Raw genomic sequence first — 13,585 nt, forward strand, 5'->3', positions numbered from 1 at the left:
TTGCCTAAAGCCTTCAGAGGGAGCATGGCTTTGCTGGCTTTGATCTTGGACTTCCATCCTCAAGAGCTGTGAGACAATCAATTTCTGTTATTTCAGCCGCTCGGTCTGTGGTATTCAATACTTTGGTTACTGCAGCCCTGTAAACAAATGCTGAGAGCTGGGCAGAAGACAGCAGAGAAGAAGAGGGAACAAAACAAAACAAGCAGGAGAACTCATCAACATTACCACTAGCTGTTTTCCATAGAACCTGAAACCTTAGCCAAGGAAGACACAGCAATTTAGAAATGGTGAGCCACTACATATGAAAACACTCAGTGCTCTACTGAAATTCAAATTTTAAACATCAAGGTGAACAAGTTACACACTACATAAAGAAGAAACCTCAGAAATCAGAATTTGCCTGTGTCATACAAAATGGATACATTCCCAAGCATCTCCAGCCTTAAAGAGGCTTGCAGGGAGGGTTTAAAATTCGCAACCTCAACAGACCAGTTAGTGTGAACAGGCTTTTTCCCATGAGAAGTCTGCTTTCCTTCAGTCCTTACAAACCAAGCATTACTGGATCAGTGACTAAAGAGCTCAAAACAAAATTAGGCAGGCTATTCTAATTTCATTGTCTCTCTTGATTATTTGCTTGTCATATTTCAAATAGCCCCAAATGGCAAGATTTAAACAAAAGATAGGCTATTTAACGATACTTTAGCCTCGCTTTCCAAAGTAACTAAAACCACCACAATTCAGTATACATTTTAATGGACCTTCACCTTTACCCAGAACTTGCTCTGGCCAGGGGCAGAATTCAATCGCCCCACAACAGGAAAATGCCAAACCTAGCTGCCTCCAGTCCTGTTGGCCTTCATTTACTGCACGTGCCAAAGTGTTTCTCTCTCGAGGACTCTGGACATGCTGAACCCTCTGCCTGGAATGTACTTTCTTCTCCACAGAACCCCCTCCCTATAAACACAACTTCCTACACATATGCAGCTTAATGGCACTTTCTCAGAAACTTCTTCGATCATCACCCTTATCACGTAAGGTTCATTTTTCCTTATCACATAAACTTGCACATTTCTTTCACCACAACTATTGCAACTATAATTATTTATTGTTTGCTTGCTTATTAGCCATCCCTCCCTAATCAAATGGTAAGCTCCATGAGTCAGAGATCAGACGGGTTTCATAAATTACACCCAGGGCCTGGTGCAAGGGAGCACACAAATATTTGCCTGGCTTGATCAATTAATTAACTATTTAAAACAAACTGAAGGCATGATGTAATTAATACTGACACACCCCCAAAACACAGTGGGATGCTCTTTATGCTCAGAGGCTCTGAGGTCAACCCTGGAGCATAAAGTCTATGCATCTCATCCTGGCTGTGAACCAAAAGGTTGCTGGTTCGATTCCTAGTCAAGACACATGCCTGGGTTGCAGGCCAGATCCCCAGCTGAAGGCAGGCAAGAGGGAAGATAGTGATGTATTTCTCATGTTTCTCTCCCTCTCTCTGTAAGTAAAATTTAAGTATTTTTTTTTAAAAGATATCACTTGTCCTCTAATTTCTCTGAGAAAGTCTACACTTCTCATCCTGGCTGTGAAAGGGATGTTTTTAAGATATCACTTGTCTACAAATTTCTCTGAGCAACCCCCCTGATCATGCTCTGGCTTTACAAACAATCCCTCCCCATAACAAAGGCATGCTGTCCGTGGGAGCACACACCTGCTGTGGCCCCAGGGCAACACTTTCTCACAGTAAGTTAACAAAGCCCTGCTGGGTCGTGGTCTGGCATCCTATATAAATTGTCTTTAGGGAGAAATGTAATGAAAATACAAGTACAACATCTGACAGCTAAGTATCTCTCTATAAATCAGTGAACTGGCATTCATTCTAACATTAAAAAAGAAAAGCTTATATATTTTGTTATATATCTATGTTTACAAAAAATTAGGATTTATGAATTCTAAAAATTAGATGGCAGAGGGTATTTTGGCAATACATATATAAAACCTTTAAAATTTACCTACTACTTGACCCAGAAACTCCAGAAACAGGAATTTATCCTAAGAAAATAATTATTAATACATTCAAAAATGTAGTCACAAGAATGTTTACTGCAGTACTATTTACAATAAAAACTGGAAACCTAAATATCCAATAACATGAGATAAAATAAGTAACTTGTGGTAATCCCCATTAGGAAATGCTCTATAACTATTCAAAATGTCTTACTGGATGGAATGACAATGACTGACACAGAAGAAAGGCTCACTGTACACTAACAGTAAAAGAAGTAGGGCAAGATCCCATATTCCAAAATGATAACCATAGTTTTTGCTAGACGGAGGGGTCATTTATGATTTTTATCTTCTTATGTTTATCTGCATTTTATAAGTTTCCTTGGAAAGACATGCAACACCTATGTAAATGTATTTTGAAAAGAAGTTATTTAAAATTAAGCAGCCAGGAAAGGACAAATACTATATGGTTCAACTTATATGAGGTACCTAGAACAGTCAAGTTCATGGAGACAGAAAGCAGAACAGCAGCTGCCGGGGCCGGGGCGGGAAAGGAGTGGTGAGGAAGGACTGAACAGCCGCAGCGCTGCGGTGTGGCCAGGTGAGGAGTTCTAAAAATGGATGGCAGCGGCGGCTGCACAGTAATGTGAATGCAGGTAATGTCACCGACCATACACCAAAAAAATGGTAAAGATAGTAAATCTGACACTATCTGTATTTTACCACAATTTAAAAAACTTACAGATTTTAAATGAGTAAATCATAAGCTGAGCTAGGTTTAGAGGTGTCTCTGTTACTAACATTTCCAAGAGCCAAGAAGACGACTTTGGCCCTGGCTGGTGTAGCTCAGTGGATTGAGCACGGGCTTGCAAACCAAAGTGTCACAGGTTCGATTCCCAGCCAGGGTACATTCCTGGGTTGCAGGCCATAACCCCCGGCAACCGCACATTGCTTCTCTCTCTCTCTCTCTCTCTCTCTCTCTCTCTCTCTCTCTTTGTCCCTCCCTCTCTCCCTCCCTCCCTTCCCTCTCCAAAAATAAATTAATAAAATCTTAAAAAAAAAAAAAGAAGACGACTTTGTGGACCACACAGCCCTGAGCAAGACAGCCCGCTATGCCCACCAGGGCTGGAGTGTGCCTTGGGATGGGCAGGCATCGCCTGGTCTCCTGTCTCCTGGTGCTGGCCACAGCGTTTCCTGTCTCTTCTCACACGAGCATGAGTTTCGTCCTGTCTAGCCAGCATGCCTTAGTCGGTTCTCCTGAGAAGGAACTGATTTTGCTGCCCCAGAAGCAGGGCTTCTCCCAGAGCCAGGCCATAGGGACTGCAGGGGCCAGGCAAGCCCAGAAAAGATTTGAAGCCACATCCTCCATGGGCCATGGGTTAAGAGATTTGCCCCCCAAAAGTCCTTTATCTAGTCATCGGTGGAGCCCAGCAAAGAAAGGAATCTCACCTCAAACTCACCTCTCTACTACAGAACAAAAAGGAGAAAATTAGATTCAGCTAACAAAAATCCTTTCTTTATTCATCAAGAGGGTACTCAGGGCTTTGCAAGGAAAAGAGGAACATGCCTGGTTCCTGGCGGTGTGCCCCGAGAACCCAGGCTGCAGAGCCGTGGCTGGGGCTGAATGTGGCCCGCATCTGTATCTTAATAGGGGGAGGAGGCTGGGTGCTGAGTTTAAAAATCTAAAAAGATCATATAAGTACACAGGAAAAGGAAGTTTTGCAAATCCTTCAGAGTTAACAGGACCAGGGAAAGATAGAGACTAGTGTTCCGCTTACCTGCTGTAGGCACACTAACGTTATACTGAGGTAAAATAAATAGGAAGGCAGTCTTGGCAGTGACCTGTAAAATAAAGAAAAATAGTTTCAATTTAGCCTCTTGGTGACATCGAAAAAATGGAGCAGAACCTACCACCAGCCCCCAGGGCCCACCCCTTTTACCTCTCAGACCACAGGCCCCTCCAGTGAAGTGTTTTACCTAAAGCACAGTCAGCACTGGCTCTGTTCTCTTCCATGTAATGGCATCCCTCCCATTACCTGTACCAAAAGCTAACAAAGCAATCCTGGGCCCTGCATGGGATCTGCACTTGTACTCACTGCAGATGGAATGAAATAAGCTGTGCTTGGCCAGCTGAGAGCTCACAGATAAGGGTACATGTTTGTCTGTCGTTCATTCAATTAGTTTAGTTACCCAGCATTACAGAAGGCAGAAACTAGTAGAAGATGAGGTGCTGGCCTTCTGGAAGCCCAGGGCCTCACTGAGGATTCCCCAAGCATATTGGTTAACTACACGGTGGACAGCAGCCCCAAAGGTGTCAGCCTGAGCCTCAGAGATGGAGAATTCCAGCTGCTAATTTCACATCTACCCTACCGTGGGGCATGGGACAAGGCATAACACCGCACACTTCTCGTTTATTTATTTCAAAAGCTTCCTTTAAAATCTTAGTTGTGCTGTGGTTGCCACCTGGCAAATCAGTACTCTGGCAGTTTAGCCAGCAAGGGAGATATGACAAAATGTCAGATTTCAAAATTGGACTCAAGAACTGGCTGCCTGGGCTCCAACCTGCCCCTGCCACTTGCTGGCTCCGCAGCCCTGAGCAAGCCATCTGACTCCTGAGCCTCACTTTCCCAGTCTGTAAGATCGAGGACATCTGCAGTACCCCGGCTGGTCTGGGTGACGCTGTCTAAAGCTGCCCAGATGTTTCCGATGTGCAGCTGGGGCAGAGAGCACCACCCGCACTGCTCCGGAGCATGTGGGAGGTCAGGGCAAGAGGCCAGACCCAGGCCTTTTCCAGGAAGCCTCTAGAGACAGCTCATCAATAAAGAGTTACTGCTTCTCCTCTAAACAAAAATATTTAAATGAGTTGCTGTGGGTGTGGGGAAAGGTACTGGGAGTGGCAAAAAGCAGCATGGAAAGCAGGGATGACACATTACAGTCCTCTGCATGCGTCCATGCCTGCCGTTCCCAGAGACAGGTTACTGTCCTCAGCCTTCTCTGCCCAGAGGAGGGCAAACACTCTCCCCATCAGCCCGACCCGTTCCTCTCCAGGGGTGTCGTTTGCTCTTTGTGCGCAGCGAGGCACGAGCCTCCTCGTGCGAGCTATTGTCTCAGACGTGTTCTGTCACCTGGGAGGGAACCGTCAGACAACGAGGTATGCGAAGGCACTCGGGCGAACACAAGGCCCTCTCCAAACACACAGGCGCTTCCTACGCCCACCCAAAACCTGATCCCCGTTGTCCCAAGACCTTTTCCAGGAGCTACTGACCTCCCTTCCAGTCCAACTGCCTCTATTTCTTTACAACAGATGTATGTATGCTATTTCAGCAAAAATGTGCTACTCACTTCTTTCTTTGGGGGTGTTTTAGTTCCCCTCACCTTGTATTCTACAACTCTCAAAAAACGCTACTGAACAGAATCTCACTCATCCTTCACAACCCAGCTTGACTAGAGCCCCTCGAAGGCTTCCCCACCTGCCGACAGGGTGTGATGTGTTCTTCCTCAGCAAGTGCTCTGCAGCACCTCCCACCACGCCACCATGTCTACCTGCTCTCTTGCAGTGCTCCTCAGGTGGCACTGCAGAGGGCGGGGCTCTGCCGGCTCATCTGTCCTCAAACCCTTCCCAGGTAACTAACCATGTGCACACAGGACGTGCTCAGTAACTGCTCACTGAAGAGGATGAAAAACAGAGTCTGTGCTGGCTTACTGTCACTCCAGCTGGGCTTGGTCATCTGTCACCACAATCTTCTCCTTGAGAGCAATCTAGCTGCTACACCACCTGAACCTCACCATCACCACCACCCCCACCATGGCGGTCCCTCCCAGCCTGCACGTGGCTCCAGTTGGCCACCCTTGACCTGACCACCTGTCCACACTGGCTGCCACGACTCCTGTGAGAGTAAACCCTACAATTCCACGTGTGGACAGCTGGTATTCCACCCTGACTGCACATGTGAATCCCTGGGTGACCATTTCCGATGTCAACGCCTGGGACACCCCCAGCCAACAAAGTCTCCGGGTTGGGGCACCAGCATGTTGGTGAGCCCCTCAGAGTGCTGTGACATGCAGCCATGTGTGGTAGCCACACACGCAGAGCTGGTCCCTCGACATCCCCTCAAAGTGGCCTCTCTGCCCGTCTCTGTCTCAGAAACTTTTCTGTGTCCTGCATAAAATTCATTCATGTTTCAAGTAAATGTTTATTTCAACCTCAAAAAACACCCTTTTAAAAAGTGAAACAATTCAGAAATAGGTAGAGAAAAAGCCTAACACCCACGCTACATTCTTAGTTCTCTCCCTTCTCCCGCGTCTCCCGCCCCATGTGTGGGGCCAGCTCTGCGCACTCTTCCTGTGCATTTACCCATTTGCGATTTACGTCTTTTGTTTTATTTTGACATCACAACTTGAACTGTGACTACACAACTTCATCCAAGGGATTAAAGACTGAAAAAAAATTTCAAAGCGATACAACTTATTAAATTACATTTAAGTCACTTTTTTAGCTCTGTGAGTCAAATGGCTGTTGCAGCATCATGGAGGCCCAGGGACAACAAGTCCCCTCAGTGTATTCCAACTAGTTACATGGGAAATGTGCAGGCCCACCTTTTGTTTGCTGAGGCCAACATATAACTAGGTGGCTGTATGACACAATCTCCCTCGTACATACTAGTGCCTTCCATGAACACTTCCCACAGGGCTACCCCTAAAGCTTCATATTGAAGAGCTCACCCAAACAAAACCGGTTCTCCGTGGGAGTGCATATACAAGTACTGAGTTCACCACTCTAACTGCTGAAAGAGTCATCGCAGTTGTCTTTTGTTTTTTGTCTTAAGTAAGTCAGACATTTGTCACACGGGCTGCACACACAGTCTTGCCCCAGTGCAGTGCAGTCAGCCCATTGTGTTCGCAGGAGCTCGGAGCTGCAGAGTCGCCGTGAACACTGAACCAGCGAATACTGAACTGCTGCTCTCGGGGGAACAGCAGGGTTTCTGCAAGTCTCTGGTCACACCACTTCTGTCAATGGATCAATACATAACCGAGTTTCATTTTAAGATGCTGTAGTTAATACCAACTGTCGAAGCACAAACACGGAGCTCAGGGCCTGCAGTGCTGTACTGCGTGTCTGAAGGGCGCTCACCTGACACACACACGCTCTCTGTGCGGAGCGTCCCAGCCCCGTGCTCAGGGACATGAGAGAGTGCTACAGCACCACGCTGTGAGGGCCACTGTAAACAGCAACACCACCGACAAAAAGCACAACGCAAAAACAGTGGCACTAAACAGACTGCAGAAAGGACACTCGCTTACAGCAGAGCTGAGCGGCACCCTGTTGGACCTCAGCCGGGAATGTGCTCATCAGGTTACTCTATTTTTTCACTCTGCGGGTGCCCATGTGTGGCTGCAGCATCACTGGGCATGCTGATTTGGGGTTGCAAGGACATCAGTGAGTACGCGCACAGACATACGACTGTGGAGAAAGTACCAACTACACTGGGGTCAGCTCCAGCAGGCCAAAAGTTTGTCCTTTTTAACAGCTTCACTGAGGTGTAATTCACACACCATAAAATTCACGCATTGTAAGTACGCAGCTTTCTGGGGTTTATCTTTACTTGTTTTTGAACGCTCCCTTCACTAGAACAGAAGCTCTAGGAGCAGGAATCTTACCTGCCTTGATTATCTCCAATCCATGGCCAGCACCCAGCAAGCATTTGTTAAACCGAGGCTGCGACCAAGGAGCAGAGCCAGGACTGCGCTCCATCACCTGACTGACCGCAGCCTGCCCTCTGCCCATGCTTGCACTCCTGAGCAACTCTCCTCTTTCCCGGGTTCAAGCCTGTGCTGAGCACGTAGTAGGTATCTCAACAATATGTATTTGATGAACTAACACTGCAAGCAGCTATAGTACTTAGTAACCATAGATGAATGGTTAATAAATGTTTTCTCAACATGATTCTGAGATAAAAGGATATAGGACTTTGATTAAGGCAAAACCTTAGAGTCCAGTATTTTTCCAGCCCTAGCCCCCAGCAGTAGCAGCAGAAACCATTCTGAATCATACATTTTCCTTTGTGGGCAGCCATGCCTGCTCCCACTCTACCATGTCTCAGGGCAAGGTGCCCTCCGTTTCCCTGTTCCACAGATGAAGAGGCTAAACGAGAGGCAAACTGGCCAATCGAGACCTCACAACCTTACAAGCAGAAAACAACATTCAATTTGATTTTTTAAGTTTGTTCCACATACAAATGTAGGATGCATAAAATATGGCCCATAGAATAGAACTGCAAATAAAAGAGAGGCAGGATAGGATATATATATATATGTATATATATGTATATATATATAATCTCAAAGAGAAGTAGGGGATGAGGCTGATCCATGAAAATGCATTACCAAAAGTCCTACTAATTAGCTAAAGGTGGCCAGAAATTTGACTCTGAGCTTTCTTCGAAACCATGTGAAGGAAGGAGTGATCAGCTCCTAGATTCACTATGTCCATGAATTAAAAAAACAAAAAGACTATCCAAAAAAGCAACTCTACTTGTCCAGCATAAAAACCATTCTCTGTGCTTCAAAAGGCCCTTTGCACCCCCAAAATTCACTCCATAACCCTCTCCCTACCTCAGACCAGGGAGAAAGCACCAAACAAGCTCCACTCTGCAAGCACAGAAGGCTGAGAAACAGGAGCCTATTAAAAATGTCATTCCAATTATTTCCCACCCCTCTAAGGGTGTTTATAGGAAACATGATTGAATTTAATAGCATTTTAAATGCCAGGCTCTGTGGGTGAAAGGTTAAAAGTGACAATGTGCTAATACACTAATGCAAAGGGAGAACACTAAATTATGTAGGAGGGGCCACATCCCTCACTCCCCCCTCCCTCTCTATGTGTATGTCTCTCTCTCTCTCTCTCTCTCTCTCTCTCTCTCTCTCTCTCTCACACACACACACACACACACACACACAGAGCTTCATTGAACTTTTAACTAAAACAAGGCATCAAAAACAAAGGCAGTGACATTGAGTAAGTTTGTGTAGCCATAACAAAAGCAAAATCATTCCACATGCCGTGTTCTATTAGGGACACATGAATCTGAGCTCTTGGTTACAAGGAGATGAAGGATGCTGGTGAAACAGCTGCTTCCAGCAAAGCATCCTGGACTTGGACTCCAGTCCCAGTTCAGCTGCAGGGCAGCTAGGTGACCTCAGGCTTGCTATTTTACCTCTCTGGACCCGTTTTTATGCATTAACAACAACGAGGACAGTTAATGCTATCAGGTGTTCACTCGGTACCCGGCATGGTTCTGGGCGCTTTATATAAATTATCTCAAGTAGTCCTCACAATGACTCAATAAGCTAAATACTAATAATATCCCCATTAACAGATACATTGGAAGCACAGGGCCAACTGAAGTGGTTAGAATGGATCTCCTTAAAGGTCCTCTTCAGCCTCGACAGCAAAAGGCTCTCATTTTGTGATTCTGTTCATTTGCCAACACCTGACACACAGCCTCACTTAGCGGGTCTTCCCGAAAGTTCCAATGATATTACTGCTTCTCTGCCTAGTGAAGACGAGGTCCGGGCATCACCTACATCTGACAGACTGAGAAAGTGCGTTAACTCGAGTTCACGCCAGCCTGCCAGCCACAGACACTGGGTACACCCAGGGTTCCAAATGCCCCAATCTGTTCTCTTTCCCCTGCAAGCCGATACCTAGGCACCAAAGAGAAGATAAGAACTGCAATGAAAGCAGACTCATCACTTTCCTTTGAAGTAGTATTCAGGCCTTCAGGTTTGGTTTATTCTGCTTCTTGGCAGACACAGCCACGTACGTACTGGCACTTGGGAGGGGCTGTGTTGGCAGACAAGCCACCAAGAACAGGACAGCATATGAGACCTTGCTTTCTCAGAAGCGGCTCTGCTGAAGATCGCATCTATTCTGCCCCATGGACACAGCTCAAGGGCTGACAGGCAGTGAGCAGCGAGCGTGTGGCTGACCAAGAACCCCCTGACTGCCAGTGAGGACACCCGTTTCCTCCTTCCTTAGAAGCCCAGGTGAAGCCAAGTGAAACCTCTCCCAGCTCAGCCCGTTCTCAGGAAGCCAAACAGCCTCCACTCCAGCTCTCTCCAAATTGATTTTGCATCTCTCTGCTGAGGTGGTGGATAGGAAAATTTCGGTCAGACAGGAAAACATTCGAAAGTTACGCCCAATTGGTGGGGAAGAGGTTTTTTTTTTTTTTCTTTTTTTAATGAAAGAGTCTTTTAGCCCTTGTTTCCTGGAGTGTTTGCTCCTGAGGTTCTTGCTTTAGGAGAGGCCTGGCAGTGTGGCTTGTCACCTGCACAAGTACGTCTACAGCCAGGACTCGATGTACATGGTTTGCAGCCCCTCTGTCACCCAACGAAAGGCAGATACAGCTGAAACAAAGATGCTTTTCACTCTTGCTCTCTGAAGTTCTCCATTTTGGATGACCAGAAGCTACGAGGAGGGCCTAGCGCCTAGAAACAGGAGGCTGAGTTCTGATAGTACCTTTCTGTGTGGCTTTTAGCAACGCCTAGAGGTTCTGGTTTTCTCACTTGAAAACTGCCTTGATATAAGAATTACGCACAGCTACACACACGCACAACAGATTCTCTACAAGCCCAGGTTCACAATGCTGAATAGATTCACTATTAATGCCATGACACAGTTTTAGATTAGATTAAAAAGTGACAATGTATATTTATGAGAAAAAACCCTAATTGGAACAGCCACAGCAAAATATTACTTGCTTTATTATATTCATCAGTCCCAAAATCTAAACTTTATATTGGGATAAAGAAGAATTTAGAAAGGGTCATTTACAGAGTTTTAAACACCTTTGAACTTGGTCTTTAAAGATCCATAGGAAGACTGAACTTGCCATGCTATTCATTCCCAATTTGGGAAGTCAATGAGGTACTGAAAACAGGAACAGGGGGTGGCCTGGGGACAGCCCTTCCCCACTTCCTACACACCCACAACTTAATTATAACTTTAAGAAGACTGTATAGATTGAACTTGACCTACCATGTGCCTTACAGACAACCTTAGATAAAATATATACGTTCTCATAAAATAAATGTTTCTTCCATGAAGGACTTAATATGTATACCTCATCTTCTCCCTCAAAAAATCAAGAGCCCTGGATGACTGTATCTAACACTCTCACATGATTACATACTTCAATATTCTTCACCTCCCCCCAGGAGCCTTCCCCTTAACTGGATAACATACCATACTCATAAACCACTTCTCATGGGAGCTAAAAACAAAATAAAAATAAGGCAATGCTCACATAGAATAACTGTGAAGACTATCCGTGTCTGTACAATGCATTTCCCTCCCCACACGGCAGGGCCCAGACCGCGGGTTGCTCTGCAGGCACCCATAAAACACACACACCAGTCAAGACAAATTATTCTCACTTCCAACCAACAGCCACCTGTTCAGATGCAGTATCTGAAAAACGAATTAAGAATCAAAGACAGAAGAAGACAAAGACAGGGTTTGTCATAGACCTGACTTCAGAACAGGGGCCACGGTGCCCACATCAGCCATCGCAGCTGCCAGTGCAAGAGAAGCCCTGGCTCCAGAAGGCAGGAGACACAGAGACGGCGGGGACTTCTAATCATCGCAGATGTGCCCGTGACGGACAGTCACTAATCACTGACCGCTGGCAAGAGTGGGTGCCACGGCCCAAGGAACTTATGGCATGTCCTGGTTTTTGGGGAAATGAGAGGATTGTTCAGGAGCTCTGAAGAGCCAGGGTAGCTGGACTGGGCGGGGTGCCATTTGCCTTCATCTGCGTGTTTACGCTTAGGGAAGGAAAGAAGAGGCAGACAGTGATCTACTGCAACCACTTTTAATTATTCTCTACCATCTGGAAAGTTCCCTACCCAAAACAGCAGCATGTCATTCCTCACGTTTTGACTGAAGGCCCAGGCCTGTGGATAAGAGCTTGCTAGAAAAATGAACTTTGAGTTCACAGAGGCAGAGCAAAGCGAAGCTGCCTCCAGGGGCCATAAACCAGGTCTGTTTGCACAGGTAGCCTTCAGATCCCTCTGGGTGTTTGGTCAGGTCACATAGAGAGAGGCCCTACCCCCGATGTCCACCTCCACCCAAATTTAAACTGAGCAAAACAAGGGCTGAAAGGCAAATAAACAAGTTTTTAAAAGAAGCCATTCTGCAGTAATTTTGGATGTGTGACTCCTGTGGTCCCCTTCCTGCACACCCCTGCTCCATCAAAGGGTGTTAAGGAAAGAGTGGGGCCACTGCCGTGCCATTCTACAAGCTGTACTCTTCCACACACAGCAGGAAGACAGGGTCAGGCCCGGGGCTGTGCTGTGTGCATCTTGACTCTGACTCACCTCTCCTTCCTACTGGGAGTCACAGCAACCCATCCTGCTCAGAGGGGCCGGGCACTGGAAGCCCATTCTGGGCTGGCCTCCAGCCCAGGTGCATGAAGTCACAGAGACCTGCCAAGGTCCACCTGCATGAGGGCACCTGATAAGTAGGACTTAATAATGATGATTTGATTCAGTTGAATTAAATCAAGGCCAAAGAGGTTAATGGAAAATGTCCAGCACTCCAATATCCCTGTTCATCAGCAAATAATATTCACAAGGAAATATTCCGAATAGTCTTCAAAGTGGAAAAGGAAAATAACAACATAAAAGGCCAGAGTAGCCAGAAAAATGTGCCACAGATAAACAGAAAAGACAGTCCTAACCCCACAGGCACGACCTGAGGTAAACACGATCCACCCTCTGCCACCCACCAGCCCCTCCGTCCCCCTAAACCAAACAAGGTCTAGTCAGACGTGGAGATCTGTTACATGCCGCATTCCAAGATTCTCCCTCTCCCCACCGCCCTCCTCCATCACACACAGCCATACACATCACTACAAATTTCCTTTTACTAATTGAAAGTGGTACTTTAAACACCAAGGAAAAATATGTGGTGCTTTTTCTTAGCCTCTCAGGACCCCGAGGCTGGATGTGACCTCACACAGGGAGAAGGCAGCCCAGGAAGAAAACCAAACATCAGAGGGAGAGGCTGGACTCTGTCTCAACTCACAGCTGGTCTTCAGAGTAGGGGGAGGGTGCACACACCCTCACCTGCTGATGGATCCAGGCCTCAGAGCAAGAGCCTGAGGGCCAGGTGTCCCCCACCCCGAGCCTGCTGGGCAATTCTATTTTGGGGATCCCCCTGAAAAAGAAGGAACAGGAACTGCCTGGGACACCAGTGACCTTAGCTCTGGCCGTAACACACAGATAATCTTTATGCAGAAGAAGGGGAGGACACACCTAGAAACACACAAAGGCGGAGGGAAAGAGGAAAGAAAGCCTGTCCCAGCCAAGGCCTTGGAGGGGGAGGGCAGGGAGAGTGGGTCTGCTCTTCCACTCTGCAGCCACTGCCCTGCCCTGTGCTATGCAGGAACCCTGAGGAGGAACGAAGGTCATGGCCTACAGAAGACAGGTTAAAGCACTACCCTCAAGTGCTATTTTGCTGTCTTCCCTGACTGCCCTGGGAAACACTGCAGAACCATTTTGCTAAAATACT

The 13,585-nt window shown here is 46.6% G+C and overlaps 1 protein-coding gene across 1 annotated transcript in view; it reads right to left on the reverse strand.

The window, feature by feature from the left end:
• TRAM2 (translocation associated membrane protein 2) overlaps positions 1–13,585 on the reverse strand; it is a 74,930-nt gene that overhangs the window by 31,657 nt on the left and 29,688 nt on the right. The window contains exon 2 of the mRNA XM_045842968.1: positions 3,792–3,855. Coding sequence (XP_045698924.1) covers positions 3,792–3,855 — 64 coding nt within the window. The remainder of the gene's footprint in view (positions 1–3,791; positions 3,856–13,585) is intronic.

Source organism: Phyllostomus hastatus, unplaced genomic scaffold, assembly GCF_019186645.2.
Source record: "Phyllostomus hastatus isolate PE091 unplaced genomic scaffold, TTU_PhHast_1.1 phas_contig_40, whole genome shotgun sequence".
Taxonomy (NCBI): domain Eukaryota; kingdom Metazoa; phylum Chordata; class Mammalia; order Chiroptera; family Phyllostomidae; genus Phyllostomus; species Phyllostomus hastatus.